The sequence below is a fragment of the Pyrus communis genome, chromosome 7, assembly GCF_041283825.1.
Source record: "Pyrus communis isolate YQ-2024b chromosome 7, ASM4128382v1, whole genome shotgun sequence".
NCBI lineage: Eukaryota > Viridiplantae > Streptophyta > Magnoliopsida > Rosales > Rosaceae > Pyrus > Pyrus communis.
In genome coordinates, this window is record NC_142571.1 from 1,789,344 (window position 1) to 1,814,717 (window position 25,374).

At 35.6% G+C, this 25,374-nt stretch overlaps 3 protein-coding genes across 3 annotated transcripts; 1 reads left to right on the forward strand and 2 right to left on the reverse strand.

Annotated features, from left to right (window-relative positions):
* Positions 1-434: 434 nt before the first annotated feature.
* On the reverse strand, positions 435-4,222 carry LOC137735135 (U-box domain-containing protein 44). Its single transcript, XM_088697470.1, has 4 exons — positions 3,964-4,222; positions 3,048-3,809; positions 2,653-2,953; positions 435-2,158 (listed from the first exon to the last, which is right to left on the reverse strand). The coding sequence occupies exons 2-4, from the start codon at positions 3,789-3,791 to the stop codon at positions 705-707; spliced, it is 2,499 nt and encodes an 832-aa protein (XP_088553596.1). The 5' UTR covers positions 3,792-3,809; positions 3,964-4,222; the 3' UTR covers positions 435-704.
* Positions 4,223-13,569: 9,347 nt separating this feature from the next.
* On the forward strand, positions 13,570-20,820 carry LOC137733224 (hyperosmolality-gated Ca2+ permeable channel 2.5). Its single transcript, XM_068472377.2, has 10 exons — positions 13,570-13,970; positions 14,700-14,837; positions 14,915-14,978; positions 15,132-15,344; positions 15,774-15,968; positions 16,445-16,743; positions 17,607-17,886; positions 18,073-18,351; positions 19,712-19,945; positions 20,173-20,820. The coding sequence occupies exons 1-10, from the start codon at positions 13,654-13,656 to the stop codon at positions 20,332-20,334; spliced, it is 2,181 nt and encodes a 726-aa protein (XP_068328478.2). The 5' UTR covers positions 13,570-13,653; the 3' UTR covers positions 20,335-20,820.
* A 1,378-nt stretch (positions 20,821-22,198) lies between these two features.
* On the reverse strand, positions 22,199-23,651 carry LOC137735280 (uncharacterized). Its single transcript, XM_068474694.2, has 2 exons — positions 23,387-23,651; positions 22,199-22,965 (listed from the first exon to the last, which is right to left on the reverse strand). The coding sequence occupies exons 1-2, from the start codon at positions 23,517-23,519 to the stop codon at positions 22,409-22,411; spliced, it is 690 nt and encodes a 229-aa protein (XP_068330795.2). The 5' UTR covers positions 23,520-23,651; the 3' UTR covers positions 22,199-22,408.
* Between the last annotated feature and the right edge of the window lie 1,723 nt (positions 23,652-25,374).

The window sequence follows — 25,374 nt, forward strand, 5'->3', positions numbered from 1 at the left end:
TCCCATGTTTATAGAACTAGCTAATTCTTATAAACTAGTCATACTATTCTGTATAATTTTATATGGATAGGGAAAATGGAATTAGCATTGAACTAGAAGGCATTCATATATTGTGAGGAAGGGATTTAGCATGGCTAATGCATTTTGTTACTTGGATAGCATGATAGGCTTCAAAGTAAGATTTGTTGGAAAGTAGGGATGGGATCAAATGGGTATGGGCTTTTTTTAATTTTTTAATTTTATTTTTCTACTAGAACCCATTACACCCATCTCTCAATGGGCTGGATATGTCCATATCCATAGGCCCCAACACACTGGACCGACCTTGGAGAGAATTTCCATCAGGAGATGAAGGCATGATTGCTTGCATTCTCACATTCATTTCATGTTATAATTTTGGGTAAGTATGCTCATATCAACAGAAATCAACATAATGAGCACAACAGGAAGATGTATACCAATTAAAAAGTATTTGATCAATTTTTCTTGAGTATCTATAAACATTTAGCGCTGACATATATTTGACCGTTAAAATAGATCTAACGACTTTAACTGAGTAACTCAGGATAGTTGAATCAAATTCAACAGTCAAATTTGTGTCGCCACTAATTGTTTGTAGATACTCAAGAAAATTGATGTATGATGTCTATGTATAAGTAAAATCACAAGCACAACATTCCCTACATCAATATGGCACTATTGCCTTAAAAGTAACTAGATTGAGCTTGCAATAACTCTAGTTGCGCCAGTAATTTTGCAGTGGTTGATTTCAATCTGGAGTCACCATGCTGCGCTAGATCAATCAGCACTACCTGAGCAGACTCCGCGTATGTCACTCGGTGTTCCTCAACTCCGAATATCTTCTCCAATATCCACAGTGCTTTCTCTTGAGCCTTGATGCTCCCGGATTCGAGGACTTTTATGATGGGCTGAATTCCTGACTTTTTGGCTATGTAATTGCTTCCGTTTTCCCAAATGTCGTCGTGCAAGAGGGTTGCAAGGACACTCAGTGCGGCTTCATCCGCTTCCCTCTCATCACCTTCCAATATTTGGATTATAGGAGGGATAGCACCTGCCTTGACCAAACAAAATGTGCTTTTCACAAAGCATTTTCCATCATGAACTTCACAAACAGCATCTTGAGAAGGAGGAACGCACAACCACCTTGATTTCCTCGACTTCCTTAGAGATGATGAATTCTGTGAAAATTGAGCTAGTGACGTTGCAGCCCTGCATTTAGCAACAGGCGATCCACTCGAGAGTAACTTTACAAGCAAAGGAATTACACCTTGTTCTGCTGAATACAGTTGTAATTTCTTATCAGAAGGACTTGTGAACCGAATCAATAGACCTGTAATGCTTTCTGCTAACCAGCATGTCTCCTGTGTTACAATTTCGGATCTTGGATTCATTATGGATACCATTATCGGTACCAAATTCTCTCTCTTTAATAACTCCGTCACCTTCTTGTCACTAATGGGAAGATGGCTAAGTATGCCAACTGCAGCAGCTTTTTCACTGTCAGATGTTGATGTTGAGATGATATTGATGATTCTTCTGACATAGGTTTCTCCTAGTTGGTCTGTCAACTCTTCTGTTAAATCTTTTGAAAGAGTGTAAAACAAATTCAAGGCACTGCTCCTGATTTGAATGTTAGTTTCCATCAGGAAGGGTAGGAGAAGCTGAACGGCACCATTTTCTTTCATCCTTCTTCTAACTTTTCCTGCTCTGGAATGAGAGGCAATGCTATTAAGTGCTTGTAATAGGTGATTTTGAATTACCGGACTGGTGAGATTTAAAAGTGAGAGCATCTGCTGAGCCACATTTGAGTTCACAAGAATAGATTCTGATTGAGCAATCCTTGCAAGAATTGCTGATGCAGGCTCCCGAAGAGTCATCAGTACTGATGTCACAGAAAAAAGGAGCTGAAGCAAGGATGCTACGATGCCTGAACTGATCAACCGCTGGATATTTTCTGTCAGGTTTGACAGTTTTTGCAAGGCACTTAAAGCAGATAATTTGGCTTCGAGCTTGCCTACACTAAACATTCTGACAAGGGGTTCAATCGCACCATTTTCCCCGAGGGAAGCTCTACTTTGATCTGTGAGCTCCATCCTTGAGAGTGCTGTTGCCATCAGGATCTTACTCATGTCCGAACCTGCAAAGACATGATATGGATAGTTTGTTAAGTGCCCCGAAATTTGCAGGATGGTGGAGGTTAAACCTTACCAACAAGAAAATGGAGATTAAAAGACCATGATCTCTGTAATGTTCATTGACAAAACAAAGTTGATCTATACAAAGACACATTTATGTGCTGAATGCCTCAGCTGTATCACTGTAAGATGTATTACAACGAAATTGTATCCTACTAAATTTGCCGGTTCAGCTTGAACGCTAAGACCATAAACGGGAGGTCAAATCCAAATTCGAGGTGAACTGTGATTATCGTTTGGTTAATACCCTGATTGAAATTAAGCATACGAAAAACAAAACAAAAAAACTAATTTCGCTCAGCTATAAACCACAGATTCAAGCAAATTACACAAATAATCAGTTTTTCAGGGTTACAGTTTTAGATTCTACTGCCCTGTGGTTAGATAATCATCAAAACAAAAGGAGCTGCAAAAGTGAGAGGAAGCTTTGCATCACCTTCTTTTAGGTACTGCACTAGCGGCTCAAAGTAACCGGCCTCTGCCATATGAAGTGCATTCTGAGTATTGCTAGACAATGCATTCAACAACTTCCCTGCGTTATGTGAAGCGACACGATCATCCCCATTTAACAAGGCAACCAACATAACTATACACCCTTGAATCCGCCCAAGCCGGCGCCTGACTGACTGAAGATCCGAGAGATACAGCAACAACCCCACAGCTTCTTTCCTTTCTTCTTCATCTCGTACCAATGATTTCACGATCGCAGATAAAAAACCAACATCTGCCATTTTCTCCTGCACACTACTTTATAAAGTGAGATAACAAATTCACATGGAAATCATAAATTTAAAATCAAGATTGATATGAACACAAAAAGAAGAAAATTACCTTATTATCAGCATTATCTGAAGCAAGGCTGCTTAACAATCGAATAATACATAGCCGATTATCTGAATCACTCGAACTCAACCGATTAAACAGAATCGGAATAACACCTTCATTAGTAATCCATTCATCTCCAACCCTTTTGTCTCCAATCAAATCATTCAATTCCAAAAGTGCAAATTTAAGCTGTTCATCATCACCATACTTAATTTGCAAAGAAACATCATCAATACCAAAAGAAACCCTTTTCTCCTCCTGTATTTCCTCTTCCACTTCCACTTCCATTTCCAACTCACTAACAAGACCAGAACCATAACTAGTGCTCGCAAACGAACTCACATCGAACCGTGTACTTATCAAATCCTTGTGTAAGCCCCCAATCTTGTGCTTCAAATCTGCAGACACTTCTAGACTTGCCAAGAGTACTAACCCTAATGATCTCCCAAGATCATGAGCTACATCCTCAACTTGTCTAACAAATGATTTTGTCTCTTGGGTTTTCAGCAAAGCCTTGGCTCTCTTGAGCTCTGACCCAAGAGACTCAACAGCTTTTCTCACTGGTTGGTGATTAAAAAACTTGGTATTCTCCATTAATCCATCAAGAATTGGAGCTAATTTCCCAACCAAGATTACAAATTCAGTCACCACTTCTCTTTGGGTTTCTGAGTTTTGAGCTAAAGAACTCACCTCAATCACCAATGCTTTAATCTCCATCACAAGTTCTCTAAAACCTCTCTTCTCCTCCATATTCTTCCTCTCTCCTCACTGCAAAGAAACAGAGCAAATTAACAAAGATACACCCAAGAGAGAGATTTGTGACGCTACAGACGGTTCGAATGGTCGAAATATATAAACGAATGGGAACACAGAGAAGATACAAGGAAAAGGTATTGAAATCGACTTGCAAAGCTAAAAAGACTTGAAATGTTGATTTCTTGGCCGTCTTGAATGGGGAAATAGTGAATGGCAAGAAGGCTTGGAAGTTTGCAGTTTGGATTTATGTGAAGAGGTATCAAAAGGGTCAGCGTCAGTCTGCTTTGACTAGGCTGCTAATTAGTTATTAATGTAATGATAATATCTCCCCCTTCTAGTTGTTGTTCTTACACCATTGAAAGAAAATGGTGGAATGCAGGAGAAGCAGTCAAACGTTGGCAATTACTTCTCCGCCTGTTTTTGGTTCTCTCATTCTTTTTCCATTTGATTGCTTTGTTGGTTTTGTTATACTATAATTGTATTCTTTACAAAAAAATAATTATATAATATATATATATATATATATATATATTTTTAAAAGAAGTACGTCATTGAGGTTTATGTTTGCATCAAGCCGCCGGAGCTTTATAAACTTTAATGTGGCTTTGAATGTGTAAAGGGCAGTTTGTGAGGTTTCGTGGGTCAACTGCTACGTATGTGGCTGCTTTACCTGATAGATTTTTCAGTATGACCATCATATACATTACGTGTTTTTATATAAATTATGAGATATGTGTATTAAAAGGTTAATAACTTAAAACTTTAAATTTTTCACCACTTATATAAAAACATGTGGTGTATTATTTATGTTCCCGTCATAACTAAAAATTTCTCGCTTTACAGAGTAGTTTACTAGAAAGAATCCAAATATCTCGTTGGTAAATATTCTATGGGAACTTGTGAACTCGTTACTTTGAGTTTTGACAAATTGCTTTGATTCTCATTTCTTTCACTTTAGCAATTGAGAAATGTTAAGGAGACTCAAAAAATCAACTCATGTTTTTAGTACAATATTTCATAATATTGGTATAGAAATTGACGTTATATTGTGATGTGGCAGATAATCCATGAAGAGTCATCTTAACATCTCTCTAAGGGCTGGTTTGGTATTGTTATGCTTTGAAAAAAAACTGATTCTGCTGTGCTGTGAGAATAAGCGGCTGTGAAATAAATCAACAGAGTGTTTGGTAAACTTTTTTGTAAAAGTGTTTTTGAAAGAAAAAAAACAGTATTATAGTGTTTGGTAAACTTTTATGTAAAACAGATATGAAAAAAACCGATTTTTCAAAGCTGGGTTTTGTAAACTTTTATGTAAAACAGCAGAGTGTTTGGTAAACTTTTATGTAAAACAGTATTATAGTATTATAGTATTACAATAATACGTATATAAGTTTTGTCCCGTCCAACTAGGCCTGGCAATTTCTGACACGACCCGATAACCCGACACGACACGACACAAAATTAACAGATGTTTGGGTCGACACGATAACGAATCGGGTCGTTATCGGGTAACCTGATAAGCACCTGTTAAGATAACGGGTTGGTTCGGGTATACACGTGGGTAACACGATACACGATAAGCAGAATATTATTTTTATAATTTTATAACCCTAAAAAAATACTGTAATAATTATATACATTAATTTTACAATTTTATACCCCTAAAAATTATAATAAATATATATATATATATATATATATTAAATTAACTATAAATTTTATAATAATTATATATACTATAATAATTATACCCCCAAAATATTAAGTCTATCTATAATAATTATATATATATATATATTAAATTTTATAAAAACTATAATAATTATTAATTAATAATTTAATATGCATGAATATGATGCATTGCATTGCATCCATTGAAATTTGATGTAATTTGTTTCCATTCAAATTTCAATAATGAATTTCTTGCCGTTGCCAACTTGCCGCCCTTTTTGAAAAAAAAAATGGAGGGAAAATGAAAATGTTAAGAAAAGTTGAAAATGAAACAAAAAAGTGAGGGAATTAGGGAAAGATGTTGGAGGGAAAAGTGAAAATGATAAGAAAAAGTTGAAAAGGAAACAAAAAAGAGAGGGAAAAATGAAAATTAATAGAAGTGGTGAGAAATTTTTTTTTTTTTTTTAAGTTATTAACTTTTTATCACACACATGACTGTCATGACATATCTCACTATTTTTATAATGACACACGTGACACGTGATGTATGTACTATTCCGTGTACCAGTCAATTATAATTTATACGTACAAAATAAATAGATTTAAATCTACTTAATAAATATATATATACACACACACACACACGGAACTTGATTGATGGCATACGAATTCTCCAAAACTAATTTCAACGATCCCAACCGTCAAACTTGTTTGTATATGCTTTGAGATCACATCAACAAAAAATCATAAAAAATAAACATTCAGAGATCAAGTAACGGGACAAAGCTTTTCAACGGTTATAAACGAAAAATCATGATTTAACAGTTATTTTAACTCCGATTTTGATGATTGTTTATAACTACACTCCTTGACCCTATATGAATACAATGAATGAATTCGATCTTCAATTTAAAATATTTACACAAGTGGATACCACAAAATCTTATGTTATACTTAATGAAAGTATAAATAAACTCTAAGTGTTAGTCAATCTATCGTTTTACAAATTCTCCAAAACTAATTTCAACGATCCAAACCGTCAAAATTGTTTGTATATGCTTGGAGATCAAATCAGCAAAAAATCACAAAAAAAAAAAAACATTCAAAGATCAAGTAACGGGACAAAGCTTTTCAACGGTTATAAACGAAAAATCACGATTTAACGGTTATTTTAACTCCGATTTTGATGATTTTTTATAACTACACTCATTGACCCTATATGAATACAATGAATGAATTCGATCTTCAATTTAAAATATTTACACAAGTGGATACCACATATCTTATGTTATACTTAATGAAAGTATAAATAAACTCTAAGTGTTAGTCAATCTATCGTTTTACGAATTCTCCAAAACTAATTTCAACGATCCAAACCGTCAAAATTGTTTGTATATGCTTGGAGATCAAATCAGCAAAAAATCACAAAAAAAAAACATTCAAAGATCAAGTAACGGGACAAAACTTTTCAACGGTTATAAACGAAAAATCACGATTTAACGGTTATTTTAACTCCGATTTTGATGATTTTTTATAACTACACTCCTTGACCCTATATGAATACAATGAATGAATTCGATCTTCAATTTAAAATATTTACACAAGTGGATACCACAAAATCTTATGTTAATATAAATAAACTCTAAGTGTTAGTCAATCTATCGTTTTACGAATTTTCCAAAACTAATTTCAACGATCCAACCCGTCAAAATTGTTTGTATATGCTTGGAGATCACATCAGCAAAAAATCAGAAAAAAAAAACATTCAGAGATCAAGTAACGGGACAAAGCTTTTCAACGGTTATAAACGAAAAATCACGATTTAACGGTTATTTTAACTCCGATTTTGATGATTTTTTATAACTACACTCCTTGACCCTATATGAATACAATGAATGAATTCGATCTTCAATTTAAAATATTTACACAAGTGGATACCACAAAATCTTATGTTATACTTAATGAAAGTATAAATAAACTTTAAGTGTTAGTCAATCTATCGTTTTACGAATTCTCCAAAACTAATTTCAACGATCCAAACCGTCAAAATTGTTTGTATATGCTTGGAGATCACATCAGCAAAAAAAAACATTCAGAGATCAAGTAACGGGACAAAGCTTTTCGACGGTTATAAACGAAAAATCAAGATTTAACGGTTATTTTAACTCTGATTTTGATGAATTTTTACAGCTACACTCCTTGACCCTATATGAATACAAAGAATGAATTTGATCTTCAATTTAAAATATTTACACTAGTGGATGTGGATATCACAAAATCTTATGTTATAATTTATATACTTAATAAAAGTATGAATCAACTATTTGGAAAAGGAGGTAATATATTTTTATATGGTATAGTATTATTATTTTATTTCTTTTCATAATTATTTTGTTTAACTTTTCATAATTGAATGATTTTTAATGTTTGCTTTTTCTATACTTAGTTTATGCGGAAGAGAGTTCTGACGTGAAAAATCTTACTGAAAACATCTTCAACATAACTCTTGAAGGCAATAGATCAAGCCAAAGTTCCAATACAATTTTATGATGATCGATGTAAATTGAAGGTTTTGTAAATGGAGGTGTAAACTTTTGAGAAAGACTTACAATCTTAAAAACAAAAACTCTTTATCCTTGCACCTTTAATATTTGTAATAGATTAGTAGTGTATGTATTATTTTTTTTATTAGGCTTTTATTTTCGAGTGTAGACATAGTACTTGAACGAGAAATGTTTTAATGTTTTGAAGTAATATTTATGTGACAATGTGTGATATGTGCAAATTTTTAAAAAATATATTTTTTTCTTAACGGGTTGGGTCACTTTACCCGTTGGGTAAAGTGACACGACCTGTTAAGGACCCGTTAGGATAACGGGTGTGACACGACACGACCCGTTAAGATAACAGGTGTTACATGAAAACGACACGAACACGATAGACACGACCCGTTTGCCAGGCCTACGTCCAACAACTCTATTGTTCACTTCTATTACACGTGATTGACTAATAAATTCTTTTTTCCAGTTTTGTCATACTTTGTTTTTAATGGAAAAAAACAATCTTTTTTTTTTTCTTTTTTATAAAAGAATGGTAATGAATTAGGTGAGTCCAACTACGTATAAGATTTGGTCGTCGAATTACAATAGTAGTCTTCCTCTCTAAATCTGAACAACACTATTGGAAAGAACCAGAACTCCAGAAATAGTCAGTAATTACAAAACAAGCTACTTTTTCCCACTCATAATGATTAAAACCCCTGATAGAATAACTGCGTCCCCTATCTAAGTTGATATCTCCCTACTCATTAATGAAAAACTATACATGCACTAAAGCATACGCACAAGATAACAAGCAAGTAGCATAATTCTAGAGAGTAAGGAGTTATTCTCGAAGTTTGACTAATTGTTTCTTATGGCAGTCGCTCAATTTCTAGAAGATCTGCTTTTAAAAGACTCAATACATATTCTAGATACTATTGTGATTTGATTTTGGGTGCGTTACTTTCGAACTTACTTGAATTTCAAATTGTTTGTAGAGCGTTCGCGTGTATCACTCAAATATGACAAATTTCGTTTGGACTTTCTTCGCATTATTATTGTGTGAAATGTAAAGGTTTGAATGAAAAGTATGAAGGTTTGGATTACACCATGGAGTAAGGTAAGGGATTAAAATTCAAACCGATTCCGTGTTCAATTTATTTCAATACTAAATGGAGTCCCCACATTAAATTGTTTTGAAACTCTGGACCAAATTTTCCAATTAGTTACTTCCATGCATGCATGTCCCAAATACTATTTATATTGATGATTTTATAGGCTTGAGGTTTCTTTAAGGGCTGTTGGGACTTGATTCTAAATAAAATAGGACCATGTATTTGTTATGCGTATATATATGTATAAAACACGGCACTTGGCGTGCAACACTTCATGGGCTATAGACATGCTTGCAACACTAACGTGGTGGTTAGTTTGCTACTTTGGTGGTGAATGAATTGACACGTGTATTTGTTGTACTTATTGGTTCTTCACAAAATGGAGAATATGAGTGTTCTTGTGTTTTGTATTAGTTTTTGCTAGATACCCTTCTGGGTTTCTCCAAAGACTTGAACTTGCTTCTTTTTCTAGCTTACATTTTTAAGAATGAGTTTAGTATTTATAAGTGATCGAGTCTTTGTATCCTCAATATGAATCCGTAATTTGTGGGAGTGAGTTTTTATTTAGTTTAATTCAAGCTAATTGATTTAATTTAGTTTTTGATTAAATCGAAATCTTTGGTTTAAGGAATTAACCCATGATTGAAAATTTTGGACCTTGGTTGTTTTGCCCTCTTCTTAGACTTGATGTGCTTTGTTTACGGAGCTTCAAATATTGGCAAGTGTTGCTTCTAATAGCCCACTTTGCTTGATGAGTCAGGTGCCACATGTGTTGTGTAGAATCCGTGATTTTTTTTTTCTTCAAGTACATCGATATTTTTACATTAAGAGGAGAGGGAGTTTGGCTAAGCCACACAATGGGCAATCTAATTTGGTATCGAATTAGTCATCTATGAGATTCGAACCTAAGACCTCCCACTTTCATATGAATAGGAATACCATCAAATCGTAATACTGGGTAGCATACTAGTCAAATGGACCAGTGAGCTTTTACTAGTCAAATGGTCAAATTTTATTGACCATCGCAATTCCGATGTCAACACTCATCTTATCAACCTTTTCTTTTACAAAGTCTCAAATAATCTCCTTTAATTATGAGATCCCTCAAATAATTTTATTTTTCTCAAATAATATTATTTGAGGGACACCTTTACAAGAATCACCTCACATTGTTTTTTCAATAATCCGAGCCTTTTTTTTTTAAATATCTTTTCTTAGTTGACACGCCCCAATCCAGATATTCAAATAACACCTGGATGACACGTGCTGGCCGACACCCAACGGTGATGAAAGCTATGAGTGTGTGAAACTGTGGGATATAATGGAATAAGAAATTCAAAAACTATGCAAGCAGTAACATTCACAAAGCAGATGCAACACATAACAAAACATAAGTAACTGTAATCCCATTTAAACACAAAAGAAATAGAGCATTCAACGTTCACAAATTTGAATAAAGATACGTAAATATGTTCAGAGCATACCACTACACGGAAGTGCTAGAGAAAGTAAGACATCAAGTAACAAATGATCATAAAAGGAAGCCATACTCAAGAGGAGGGATGCAAGTCACTGGTAGGGAAATGCCTCGATGCTCGGATCGTACTCTTCGTCACTATGTCCTGAAGGGGCGCAAAACAGAAAAGGTGAGTGGACCATAAATTATATTAATACTAATAATACAAAAACCAATTTATTTCTGAACATACTAACCCTCTGTTTTGAAAATATATATAATACTACATAATAGGTTTTTCAGAAAGCATAAGCATGCCATGAAATCATTCGTAAAATGGTGCAATCATTGCCCGAAGGGAAATCCATGAATCCAATCAATATTGTACTCTCTAGGGGTAGCATAGTTGCCAAAAGGCAGTATATGTCCATCACCCGAATGTGAAGCTGTACGACACTGGGTTATACTAGTGAAGAAACATGGTAGGCTCCATTACCCAAAGGTGAAGTTGTACGGCTCCGGGTTACCCTGGAGAAGAAAATATATACATCACACACTAACACTAGTTGTGGCTAGTGAAGCTGTCCGACACTGCTTTCGGCAGTGAAGCTGGGGGTATAATATACACTACTCATCAACTGTGTCATATGGCTATAGACATCTAATACCCATGTTGTGTGATGTGTTGTATGATAACCCACTAGATAAGTACCGAAAACATACCTTGAAATTCTCATATCAAATCCCCGGAGCTCAAAAGCTCAAACCTCGTCTCATAAATCCATAGTAAGTCATATCCGTAAATCCATGGAATCTCATATTCGTAAACAAGAAAAATTAATCATATTCAAAATCCATAGAAATTCATACACACAATTCCAATAATTCATAACCTTTAGTAAAACGTAAATTTGATAAATTATAAATATTCCGTAAAAGCAATTTAAAGAAATCATAAATTCTCCGTAAAACATATTATAAAACATTCTCAAATCATGAAATATGAAATGCATGCTAGGCTGATATTTTATAAAAATATGTGAGTTTAGAAGGGACCTCGGGTTCCCCCACGCCTGGCCTTTTGGGCCGCTACCCTGTAGCGGCTCTCACCTTATTTGTTTTGCGCCCCCTCAAGCCATAGCGATGAAGAGTACGACCCGAGCATCAAGGTGTGTCCCTACTACTGACTTGCATCCCTCCTCTTGAGTATGACTTCCTTTTATGATCATTTGTTACTTGATGTCTTACTTTCTCTAGCACTTCCGTGTAATGGTATGCTTTGAACATATTTACACATCTTTATTCAAATTTGTGACTGTTGAATGCTCTATTTTTTTTTTGTGTTTAAATGGGATTACAGTTACTTCTATTTTGTTCTGTGTTGCATCTGCTTTGTGAATGTTACTGCTTGCATAGTTTTTGAATTGCTTATTCCGTTATATCCCCACAATTTCACACACTCATGGCTTTTGTCACCCTTAGATGTCGGCCAGCACCTGCCATCCGTGTGTCATTTGAATATCTGGGTTGGGGCGTGTCATCAATAATTTTGTTTATAAAAATTCACCCAAATTGGAAAACCATTTGGATTCAAATGTAATTATCTTGGTGGAAGCACCGCATTGCAAGCATCATCTATGAAAGAAGACTTGCCTTATCTCTGGCTGAGTCGTTTCTAGGGTCATCAAGCTGTTACCTCCTCCAAACCTAATGCCTATATTGTATTGAAATATGGCACAATGATTTACGACGTGAGTTGAGAAAGCACGATTCTCCCTTTAAATAAAAATATTGATTAATTTCCTTTATTTCAAATCAAGGGGTACAAAGGACTCTCCCGTAAAATATAACTACAACGGAATAATACTCTTTTAAGTACTTAATGTAAAAATACTTCCTCGATAGTATAATATATATAGATGCTTGTTGTAACTCCTCTAGAGTCGAAAGCGACCACCATTTGTTCATAGCCACTCATTACCCTACAATCTTTCTCGTAAGTCTTGTGACATAATACAGGTGGTTGTGTATCAAACATATACTCCTCATAAATCCTGCAACACAATACAGATACATGTATATTAAACAGGTATTTTCTCATTTTTCAGTGAGTCAAATTATTTTTTTATTATATATTCTAGGTCCTATTGTTATAAAAATTGTAAAAAAATTGTGCAAATTGGTCTGGGTACATCATGTGATTGGTGGATGTGAGAGCCATTTATTAAATAATTCAATTGGAAAGGATTTGACGTTGCTGTCAAAAGAAACGCCTGGGATGGGAGGTGCGCATCGGTTGGAAAAAATTTGTTGTTTTTTTATCCTATTTAACATTTTTGACATTTTTTTTGAAAATAATCTTAAATTGTAAGGCTAAACACTCACCGTGTCCTCAGCATGTATACACCCAAAGTGTCCGATGGTTATAACAATGGACTATTTGTGTCATACGGGACACAAACAAGTTGATTAACAACACGCTAAGGCTAAAACACACAATGTCCTTAGCATAAGTACCCAAGGGTCTGGACGAAATAGACTCACATGGATATAACACTACACTATATATAAGGACTAGGGCCATAATATAATCAATGTATCTCAAATTGCATTGATGTGTTAGGATTCATTTTTATTTGGCACCATATTTGTTCTTTTCTTTTTGTTGAAACTTTTATTCTTCATTTAGAGGTCTCTTGCAAAGTTGGGTTCATGAAGATTTTGTTCTTTGTAATTTTTTCGAATCAATAATATGAGATAATTAATGCTATTTCCCAAAAAGAAAATAGTAATTTACAAATTTTCTTTTACAAGGTTCAAACTTGAACCCCTCAAAAGCAGCAAACAAACTCGATCGGTCGCATATGCAACATATGTACGTCCAATCAGTTATATGCGTCATCTTTCACATGAAACTCCGCCACGTACCCACCAGACCTGCCAACTTCTTCACCTCTCTCTCTCTCATTTGCATGCACATCAAACCCCTCTCTCTCCTCCCTCGGAGTTCTTCTCACTCTTCTTCCAACCTCCAACCTCCAACCAAATCAATCTATAACTAGGATAGAGAGATCATGAACCCTGAAAGCCTGATAGCTTCAGCGGCCATAAACATAGGGTTGGCTTTTTTCATCCTCACCCTCTTCTCGGTCCTCAAGAAACAACCCTCAAATGCCCCTATTTACTATCCTCGCCGCCTCTCTGAATCCCACCGCCAGAGCCACCGCCATATTCCCGACTTCGATGATAATTACGCCTCGTCGTCCGTCGGTTTCCGCCGCTTCCTCCCTTCTGTTACATGGATTTCCCGCGCGTTTCGCGTCTCCGAGGATGAAATCCTGCGATCAAATGGCCTCGACGCACTTATCATCATTAGGCTCTTCAAACTCGGGTTCGTTTTATTTTTATGCCTATGACATATTTACTGATTTGTCCACTTAATATAAGTTGGCTAGAAGGATGTGGTCTTCTCTATACTCAAAATCGGATTCTTTTAATTTAGATTAACTTAGTGTAACACGGATAATAATTAAATACATAAGTGAAAGTTCCGCTTAATCTTGAATTCTTAATGTTCGTTTTATTCTTACTAACGTTTTCTGCTTCTGTAAGATATATGGGAGATTAAAAAAATGCATTATTTAATAAAATATGCTGTGAAAACACAAGTTATTGAAAGAAAAGTTAATGCATTGGTGCAAATGGTGGATTGGTGGTTAGAGCGTTCATCTTCAACAAACTGCGTTTCGCGTTCAAACTCTCGCACTCCTTCTAGTGAATATTAGTTTAGAACATCGCTTGTACTCAAAGAAAAAGTTAAGGCATTAGTTAATGAGGAGAAAAGGCAGATTTTTATACGGACTAATATAGTTCTCGTTCTATATACAATACCAATATATAGAACTATATTGGTGTGTACAAAATAGAGGTTGGAGAAATCAAACGCATGATAATTTGAGATTGATTGGGTTCGTTATTTCAGTTATTTCTTTGGCATCTTTGAGTAAAGCATTTGTTGTATAGTTACAAATTGTAAGAATTCTTTTATGGCTACGGATGTACTTATATGAAATGTGAACACTGTAATTAACTATATCTTGATATATTTTTTTCTTTGTAGTATCAAATTCTTTGTGGTATGCTCCCTTGTTGGATTGGCGGTACTTGTTCCAGTAAACTATAATGGCGGTCTTACAGCTATGAGCAACCATACCTTAGATTCGTTCTCAATATCTAACATTAGTCCGGGTTCCAACTGGTGAGACTGTCTTAGTCTTGCAGTTGATTGGATTCTGTCACAATTACTTTCGTTACCAAGTTTTCCAACTTCCACAGGCTTTGGGTGCACTTTTCATGTCTATGGTTTATATCTCTCTATGGCGTATACCTATTGCACAAGGTGAATGTTACACTCTTACAATCCATATATTCAAGAATTAGTTAGTCTCTAAGAATAAGAAGCTATTTGTAATTAATAATGTTTGCTTCTTGGACCCTTAACACTCAGATGAGTTTACGTAACAGGTGACTTCCTGCATCGTTTCTTCTTCAGGAATATAAGGAGATTTTGGCTAAAAGGATTCAGCAACTTCTGAACATTAGGCATCAGCCTAATCAGTTTACTGTTCTGGTTCGGGAAATTCCTTTCTGCAGCGAACACAAGTCTCGTGGATGTTGTGTTAATAAGTTCTTCTCTAAGCATTACCCGTATGTGTATCATTCTTATCAGATTTTGTATGATGGAAAAGAATTTAAGGAGTTGATGGTAAGGCTTGAACATTTTCATCACGTTAGCTCCCTGCATCAGTTTACTATGTTTTTATCCCTTGCACTCCGTTCTTTATATTTCGAATGTGAGATTAGAAATTAGAGAATTAACTTCCTGATAATTGTACGTGTTTATGCCTTCCTGATAATATGAGATATCATGGGATTGTTTGCGAGGAGGGTTAATGATTAAACACATAGTAATAAGGACAATGGTTCATATTCTTGATGAGGGTTAATGGTTCTGTATTTTTATGGTAAATTGTCGAGTGTTAAAATGTGGAACTATGATTTGTTGTTAACGTTTATAGTTCTTATGGTTGATTATCCTTCTTTTAGTCTTACTGTATCATATATTTGATCGTCCTCTAATCAAGATAATATAATGTGAGCCATTGCTGTAACTGAAAACAATTTATGATTGCAGAACCAGGCAAAATCCATTGAAAAAAAGATAGAAGACTTGAGAAAGCGGTTTGTGGTCAAGAAACATAACAAAACCCCTTTGCTCTTGAATCCATCCCATGAAGATTCAGAGAAAATATTAGTCTATGAGGAAAATCTTGAAGAACTTCATCACAAGATACACCAATTACAGTGTGAAGATATGCTCCACGAAAAGGTGATTATCAGTGATACTAGCCTTAATAACCCATCGTATAAAATAGTTTGGGAACATGTATGTTCTCTAGTTATTCATTTGTATATCTATCAGATGCACATGCCAAATAATTTTTATTATTTTAGTAGACTACTTGCTATAAGGAATATGTTCCTTTTCCTTTCTCTCCTCTCTCCACCACACACACCTTACACAAACAATTATAACCATCCTGTCACGCTCCTCGTTGTCTTCCGCTTCAAAACAAAACAAAAATAAAAAAATGTCACAAGTCGTCAGCCTATTGTTATTCCACTAAAAAAGGCCTAATGTTATTGATTTTCTGTAGTTCTTTCCATACCCATAGCTTACTTTCCCTTCATTATTGACAGTCCAGAATCATTTTCTCCCCTATTTTTACATAATCGTATACATTTAAGCAAACTAGACTCCATAAGTAAGTACAATAACCATCCTGAGTTCTTTTATATTTGTAGGAGTTGCCGGTCGCTTTTGTTACATTTAAGTCTCGGTTGGGTGCAGCCCTAGTTGCCCACTCTCAGCAGCACTCCAATCCGCTTCTTTGGATCACTGACGACGCTCCAGAGCCCAGGGATGTATCATGGAGAAATTTGGCAATCCCAGTCAGAGTTTTACCACTCTGCAATTTTGGAGTTATTGTTGCAGCCTCCCTTCTTACAATTTTCTTTGCCATCCCAGTCACTGCCGTCCAAGGAATTGCCAAATTTGAGAAATTAAAGAAATGGTTTCCTCCTGCCATGGCTTTACAGTTGATGTAAGATTTTCCTGTCGTTCTTTTTGCTTGAAAATCATGAGTGCTTGTTGAATCTTTGACTTATGGAATATAGGCCTTAATCATTGTTCTAAAAATCTCCGCCTAGCACTGTCTAGGCCCCGCTTAGGTGCTAGGCGATTGGGCACTGTTCCGATTAATGCCTAGGTATTTGAAAATTAAGAAAGCGCGCCTAGAGCTGCTGAGGCGCCCGCCTATGTTGTGACTCACTTGGACATAAAATAGATGCCTTTCATTTTGCATTTTTTTTTAATAAATTGTAACAGAATTGTTGAATGCTTAAATGAATACACATTATATGCATGTTCCCCATGTTTTAGTTATGTTCCAATACTTTCTAATATATGTCATTCTATTTTGTAGTTTAGAATGAAATTATATATATTTTAAGTATAAACACACTTATTTACACAAAATATAATAGATTTACTTAAATCCGACTAGCGCCTAGCGTCTTTTAGAACTTTGACCTTAATTAATGCAGCAATCTGACTATCAATTCATAACTTTTGGAACATTATATTAAACATTGAAATCACTAGTATAAAGATTTGAAAGAAAAATAGTTTCATCGATTTCATATAGAAGCCAATACATGCTATATTTAACAGTTGGAAGTTTGTTGTTGGTTAACAAAAAATATTCTCTTGAGCTAGCCTTGTAACGAAAGTAGTCCAGACTCCAGCCGTCCAATGAAGCAAAAAGTTGTCCTTAGAATTTTCGTATATTAGTGAATTGAATATTCATGGTTCTGAATTCAGAGCTTCTCTAAGCAAACTTTGTACTGCTTTTGTTATAGCTAGTGTTTATGATTTTGACATCTTAGATAATGTTGATATGTACAGACCAGGGTTAAGCTCTGTCATAACGGGATATCTTCCGAGTGCCGTTCTGAAATTGTTTATCTACATTGTTCCATTTGCGATGCTCGGATTGGCTAAACTATCAGGATGTATCTCAAAGAGCAGGGAGGAGATAAAAGCATGCAACATGGTTTTTTATTTCCTAGTTGGAAACGTCTTCTTTTGGAGCTTGTTATCTGGCTCTTTATTAGATGAAATTGGTGAATCTTTTACTCACCCAAAAGATTTCCCCAGTCGCCTTGCTAGAGCTGTCTCTGCTCAAGTGAGTTGTTCTTAAACTTTGTAATATTCAGTTTACGTATCGTTTTATTTGACTGTCTTCATAATTTTCAAAGATATTTCAGTGTTGCTTTTTTCTTAACCTTGTATAAATTTTAAGTAGTTGTGGATTCTCAGATTATTTTTTATTTTTTCTTTATTGACTTCCACTTTATTTTTTATGTTTCAGGCAGATTTCTTTGTGACATATATTTTGACAGATGGGCTATCGGGGTTTTCGTTGGAGATCCTTCAACCTGGATTGCTTTGTTGGGATGCTATAAGGTCCTGTACATATGGTCGTGGAAAAGAGAAAACTCCTTATCTTTATTCGTTACCTTACTTCAGAATCATTCCTTTGGTCTCGCTGTCTGTGCTGATCGGTACAGTATATGCAGTTGTGGCACCACTTCTGCTCCCATTTTTGATTGGTTACTTCTTGCTCGGCTATGCTGTATTCATAAATCAGGTTAACTTCCCCAATTTTGCATACATTATCAAAGTCTTTGTTATCGTTCCTATGAATATGTCTGTTCATGTAAATTCACTGCTCCTAAATTCTTTTGGTTCGTTTTTTAGGTCTGCTTTTTCATTTCTTCTCCCACTTAACATTTGTAATCTAAACAAAATTACGGAGAAACAACGAGACCAAGATTTTCATCTTCTTTTCAAAAAGTGCTTGCGAATATACTTAATTTATTTTTATGTAATTGGAAGTCATGTGACATCCCACATCGCTCAGGGGAGTGATCCTTAAATATATATTCTCATCCCTACCTAGCACGAGGCCTTTTGGGAGCTCACTGGCTTCGGGTTCCATCGGAACTCCGAAGTTAAGCGAGTAGCGCGCGAGAGCATTCCCAGGATGGGTGACCCATCGGGAAGTTCTTGTGTGAGTTCCCAAAAACAAAACCGTGAGGGCGTGGTCGGGGCCCAAAGCGGACAATATCGTGCTACGGTGGTGGAGCGGGCCCGGGAAGTGATCCGCCCCGGGCCGGGATGTGACAATTTGATATCAGAGCCTAACCCTGGCCGTGGTGTGCCGACGAGGACGTCGGGCCCCTAAGGGGGGTGGATTGTGACATCCCACATCGCCCAGGGAAGTGATCCTTAAATGTATATTCCCATCCCTACCTAGCACGAGGCCTTTTGGGAGCTCACTGGCTTCGGGTTCCATTAGAACTTCGAAGTTAAGCGAGTAGCGCGCGAGAGCATTCCTAGGATGGGTGACCCATCGGGAAGTTCTTGTGTGAGTTCCCAAAAACAAAACCGTGAGGGTGTGGTCGGGGCTCAAAGCGGACAATATCGTGCTACAGTGGTGGAGCGGGCCCGAGAAGTGATCCGCCCCGGGCCGGGATGTGACAAGTAAAATCTATGTAAAAGCTACATTTATCCACTCAATATAGGGTGTCAAATACTTATCATTCTAGAAACATTTTCGCATTTAGATGCAGCCTAAGGTTCAGGTGTCAGAATTTTTATTGGCACCTTTTCGATGCTTTCATTTACTAGCTTTTGAAACCGTTACTTGTCATAGCTCTTAGAAAGCTACCAGCAGCACAAGTTGAAAGGGAATGTGCCAAAATACCTTATCAACCTTACCGTAGGGGAACATGGGTCAAAACAGGCAGTCTAATAGTCAATCTAGTGCCTTTGGGTTGCGGTCCGCCCCGGAGGTTAGACCGCTTGTGTTCAACTACAAGTACTGTATATTATTTGCACCTCTGACTTTAAAAACTTAATTCCTAAAACTTATTTTGTACCAAAGCTGAGCATTTTGTGCACTTTGATATCAAGTACAAGTGTTATAGACTTCTGATATGTTGCAGATTGACGATGTTTATGAGACTATTTATGAGACATGTGGACAGTATTGGCCTTACATCCATCATTATATTCTCGTTGCAATAATTCTCATGCAAATCACTATGATTGGTCTTTTCGGACTGAAATCAAAACCAGCTGCATCCATTTCCACAATTCCTCTTCTGGTGCTGACGTTGATGTTTAATGCATACTGCAAGATGCGTTTTCTTCCCGCATTCCACCTTTTATCTATTCAGGTATATTTCTGAAATTATTTTTGTATATTTAGTGATTTTTGATGGAAACAACACTTACATATTGCAGCATGTTTCTTGAATCAATCTGTTAACTTGCTTTGGATAAAGCCGTCTTTAAGTATTTCCTAGGGTGCATTTTTTTTTTATCAACTAAGAATGATTGAATTTTTCATAGTCTTGAGTTTGTCCAAATTTTTAACTTACATTGAATTGACACTTCCTTTCAGAATGCCAAGGAATTTGATGAATTAGATGAGAAGTGCAATCAGGTGGAGTTTAACTATGAGAATGCTAGCACTGCTTATTGCCCCCCTTGTCTACGTCCCTTGAATTGCATGGAACCAGGGTCAAGCCACACACCGCCCTTAACTACTTCATCATCTTTTTAAACTCAAGCTCCCCCAATACTCCTCTTTTTTCGATGTGGAAAATCAGGTGTAACTGCTTTTTACGTGTTTCATCACCAAGTCAGAAGCTTCTCGCAGTGCAAGGTATTGACACATATAGCAAGGCCCAGAGACAGAAATAGATATATATAGCTGCGTTCAGATTGGTTCTGCAGTACATAGGTAGGTGGAAATATGTACTCATCCTATTTTGATAACGTCAATCTTCCGTAGCGTAGTAACAACATTGATGATGTGATCAAGTTAATTCCTTGTTATAGTTGAATAACCTATATATACCTTGAGTTACAAGTTAAAGCAATAAAAGATGTTAGTCGATCGAGTCATGCTAGTATGGTTTGGCTGAAGACGCATCTTCCGTTTGATGGTTCACTTGATGCATCGTCTTTCTTTTACATGAAGAAATTTGTAAAGAACCCCAGAAACATACTTCGAAATTTTTATATACATATTTCTCAAACACAAGAATGGATAGCATATGTGTTGTAGTGTAGCCCGTGAGAAATGACACACCTTGGAAAGGGAAATTTGTATATGTTGTTTGACTGGTGAGCATGAAAATGTGAGTTGCATGTCAGTTTAGTACATTAAAGTTAAAACTTTTGACTTATACCATCAACTTCGAAGTTAGGTTCCTTTCAGTAGAGTACTAATTGTTGAACTGCACTGGTAACCAGAGATTTCAAAGTGTTGCTCCCAAAGGTTTGGTTAAGGGCATGTGCTTGTCTGGGAGAAAAATCGGCGGTATGACTGCCAGTTGAGGATGTTAAGTGATAAATAATAAGGAGTTTTAACGAAAAATCTGTGGTACTGTTCATTTTAACGAAAAATCATATTTTTACACTAAAAAGTCAAACTTGATACTATTCACTTTACCCTTTATTTTGTCCTTATCGTTAAAACTCAAAGTTTTCAAACCATTTTCATTAGTTTTCCTTAAATAATAATGTAAGGGATCCAATCTTGATAAGTTTAGTTTAAAAATGTAACGTGCCCCTACAATGTCCTACCAAGGGGGAATAATATAGTGATGAACATATGACTGAAAGGGCTTCAACTGGAAATGCGTAAAATCAGGAACAAGCCCATGCATAGCCCATATGGGCTTCAGTAGTAGGCTATCCTATGTGTGAATCCTAACAGTTACACATGTTTTATGTTATCCGATTTATATTGTTCACGTGTTAGGCTTAAAAATTTGTCACACGTGAGGTGGCTTTGAGAGTATTAATCTCTCATCAGAATGGACCTTGGTTGTGTTTATAAATAATTAGGCTACTCCCTATTTGCCAATTGATTTTATGGTAAAACCTCAACTTCTTCCAAGTTTTCTTAATTTTTAGTGTAATTATAGTGGATTCTAATTCTATTTTCCCGTTCATTGTACTAGACTTTCAAGCTTGCAACCTTGTTTTCAAGGTGACTCAAATGCTTGAGCATGTGCACCAAACATTTTAGCTTGCAACAGAATTTCTAATTATTGAAGAGTACGAAAATACTACACTGGAAAATTAACCAAACATATTACAAAATCTTTCCATTCCTACTTGTACCTAGGTCTTTTGCAATAAAATTTAACACATGTTGTGAAAAGATGCAAGTTTTGGGATAGTATGAGCTGCTGACCTGTCTCTCTGAATCTCAAAAAAAAAAAAAAAAAAAAAAAAAAAAAAAAAAGAAGCAGCTCATATTTATTTCATTATTAAAAAATGGCTCTTTGCTTGCTTGCTAAATTTAGCAGGTACTTCGTTCTTTTCTTTTGCCACTCACCATATGAGTACTAATATCAGGAAATACCAATGTGCTCCTGATCTCATTCCTAAGGGTTGAAGTTGATCCTTTGGACTGAAGGAAAAGTAATATATATTTTTAATTTATTAATGCAAAGCTTGTATTACAAAGTAGCTACATAACAGCAAAACCAAAAGTACAACAACACAACACAAAATCTAAAGATAATAAAGTTACAATCCATGTAGGACTTTATTACATACTCGTAAATACCTTCCTGCGCTACTCATCTCTTATTTGGAAGGGAAAACTAGCTAGTCTAGCTTTAGGGAACAATGGGAGGAAATGGCTTCCCAAGGAATGGATGTGGAGGAAATGGCTTCTTGAATGTTGGAATCGGCTTCTTGAAGACAGGATCGGGAAATGGCTTCTTGTAAACTGGAATTGGTGGAGGAAATGGCTTCTTGAATGTTGGAATCGGCTTCTTGAAGACAGGATCGGGAAATGGCTTCTTGTAAACTGGAATTGGTGGAGGAAGTGGCTTCTTGTAAACAGGAATAGGTGGTAGAATTGGCTTCTTGAATTTTGTAAGTGGAGGGAAAATTGGCTTCTTCGGAAATGGCTTTACTTCCACAACCGGAACCGGCGGATAATCCGGCTTCTTAAAGGGAGGAATCTTGAAGACCGGAACTGGTGGAGGGAGTGGCTTCTTGTAGATTGGGATGAGGGGTGGCAATGGCTTCTTGAAAAAGGGCTCTGGTGGAAATGGCTTCTTTACAATGGGAATCTTGGGTAGAGGTGGCTTCTTGAAGAAGGGCTTGTGTGCAAGCACTTTAAATTTCTCTTCTTCATTGACTTCTGCGGCTTCTGCTTTTTGCAACCCTTCATTATGGACATAGTATAGACACAGAGACATGCATAAGATTATTACGTAAGAGGAAAAAAACAAATATATGATTAACTAATAACGAAGACTATATAAAAATGATTATTAAAGAACTACTACTTAATCACACATTAGACTAATGGTAAAGGGAACTAACATTAGTTTGGAAATTGTTTTTTGCTATATATCCACGCAAGTATAGGGAGATTTAATTGACGGTCCACTCAGTAATGTATTTCAATATTTTGAACCGTGTAGTATTTACTATTTAGGTCTTCTAAAAAAAAATTAACATTGCTAAAAACCATGTAAATACAAAATCATATAACCACTAAATTAAATTGTTGTCATTTTAATGTTTCTTTGAAATACTTTGTTTTTCTTAAAGTGAACTCTCTATATATGTATATAGATTACCTGAAAAAGTTTTGGCTGCTGCTTGTTCTCCAGCTACCTCAATGGTCTCCCCATTGGTATAGCAGAAGCTTGCAGCAAAGAAGCAGAACCAGAGACCCAGAAGAGCCCCTTGGAAAGCAACAGGAATCGGCATTGAGAATTAAGCACTTTCTAATGCTACCGCTGGAGATACTAACAGTGCAAAAGTGCTTAATCCAAACGTGTCATTTGGTTTTGGTGCTTTTTATCAGCTCCTCGGGCCTTGTTATATATAGCATGTTTGATGAGCTGCTTAGGAGGCTTAGGCCTTGTTGATTAATTGAGGATTTGACATTAATATTGGAAAACGGTGCTTGGACAGTAGAATGATGCAACGTTGCAGCAGTGTGTATTAAATGATACCCAACATCTCATAATACCAGCTAAAAAAATAATATATTTTGTCGTGTTCCTTCACTTATTTTATAACATGTAAAATACTGGTTTAAATATTGACATTGGAAAAAAATTCTCATACTCACCTGCTTTTGCAGCTCAATGATAATTATTATTATTGAATGGGATTCTACATCCCTAACTGTTACCAGTACTATTTAGCTTTTTGCTTTTCCAATTTTGCCAACCGGAATTAATGCTGGGAAAGACTTATTTGAGGCCTTTTCAGATCAACTCTGTTGAAATATAACTTGGCCGGTGTGCGACTATCAACCGAACATTTTCTTTTATCAACGCTAGAGGATTTATTTAAACTTGAGAGTTGGAACATTTTCTACTTTCTAACACTAAGAAGAAAAATATCATAACACTAATTTTTTTAATGAAATGATAAAAACGGATTAGGCGAATCGAACTACACATAAAATTTAGTTGTCGGACTACAACGATAGCCTTACTCTCTAAACTCGCACGAGAGGGTTAGAAAAAAATCAAGATCCCAAAATTAGCTATCAACTAGAAAATAAGTTATTTCCCTTGAATTACTTATTCCTCATCCCAACAGATTAGCTTATCAACTCCCTGAACAATATAATAAGGCATATTTGATATTTAGGATTGAATTACAATGGATAACCCATTATATTTAAGGCATATTGAAGGTTTAGGGTCTAGGGTATAAGAAGAAAATTTATACCTTCAATACTATATGCAATGATTACTCGTTAAGAAAACTTATACTTTCAATCCTCCTACAAATTGGTAGGATCCAGGTCCTATTTTATCCCCTCAAAATGAGACCTATCCCTTGCATGTAGCGGTTTTGTACCTATATACAAGGTATATTCACCTTGACATTCGATATACCTTTCATTTTGTAGGGATTAAAAGAGAACCAAGCAAGAGAAACTTACCCTTTCGGATCCTACCATTTTGTTGGAGGATTGAAATGTATAAATTTTCTTAATTAATAATCCATCTTTTATGTTTAAGTTGAACACAAGTTTTTCATTTCTTTACTTCAACACACTTTGAACTTGAATAATCTGAGTTATTTATTTCAATCAATTCTACAAACCAAACGAGGTCTAAGAATCTTTTGTGAAAACATAACATGTGATACATGGTCCCATAAAAATAAATATATTTTGGTTCAATCATTTGTTCATATAATCTCAGTAAAAGGCTTTACTGTAAGTTGGTCCCATTTTGGCATTTGGATGTTAAAGTTTACAAACCAAAGCATAACTAGTGATGCTTCGAGGAAAAAAGGTTAGTGATGCTTAAATTTAATTGTTATTTTTCCATGTTGGAAGAGGTCCCATGCAATGCATATTCGTATACGTTCCATCCCCTTGTTTAGAAATGCTGGGAAACGATAACTAGGAACTATCTTTTATTTTCTTTCCAATGTCTAGTTTGAGTTTCTGTACTAGTACACAAAAATATTTTTGAATGTCTTCGATATTATTTACATTAAGGAGTTAGAAAGTGTAATAAACCTTATAATGGGCTAACCATAATTATTGGTCCAAAATTTGCGTTCGGGAAGAATCGAAACTAAGACTTTTTAC

Bases quoted from the DNA above. Each gene is read 5' to 3' on its own strand.
- LOC137735280 (XM_068474694.2), bottom strand. From the start codon at position 23,519: ATGCCGATTCCTGTTGCTTTCCAAGGGGCTCTTCTGGGTCTCTGGTTC. The intron at 22,966-23,386 runs GTAATCTATATA...TCCATAATGAAG, and splicing joins AGCAGCCAAAACTTTTTCAG to GGTTGCAAAAAGCAGAAGCC.
- LOC137735135 (XM_088697470.1), bottom strand. From the start codon at position 3,791: ATGGAGGAGAAGAGAGGTTTTAGAGAACTTGTGATGGAGATTAAAGCA. The intron at 2,954-3,047 runs GTAATTTTCTTC...AGTAGTGTGCAG, and splicing joins CAGATAATGCTGATAATAAG to GAGAAAATGGCAGATGTTGG. The intron at 2,159-2,652 runs GTGATGCAAAGC...ATGTCTTTGCAG, and splicing joins AGTGCAGTACCTAAAAGAAG to GTTCGGACATGAGTAAGATC.
- LOC137733224 (XM_068472377.2), top strand. From the start codon at position 13,654: ATGAACCCTGAAAGCCTGATAGCTTCAGCGGCCATAAACATAGGGTTG. The intron at 14,979-15,131 runs GTGAATGTTACA...TTTCTTCTTCAG, and splicing joins GCGTATACCTATTGCACAAG to GAATATAAGGAGATTTTGGC. The intron at 17,887-18,072 runs GTGAGTTGTTCT...TTTATGTTTCAG, and splicing joins CTAGAGCTGTCTCTGCTCAA to GCAGATTTCTTTGTGACATA.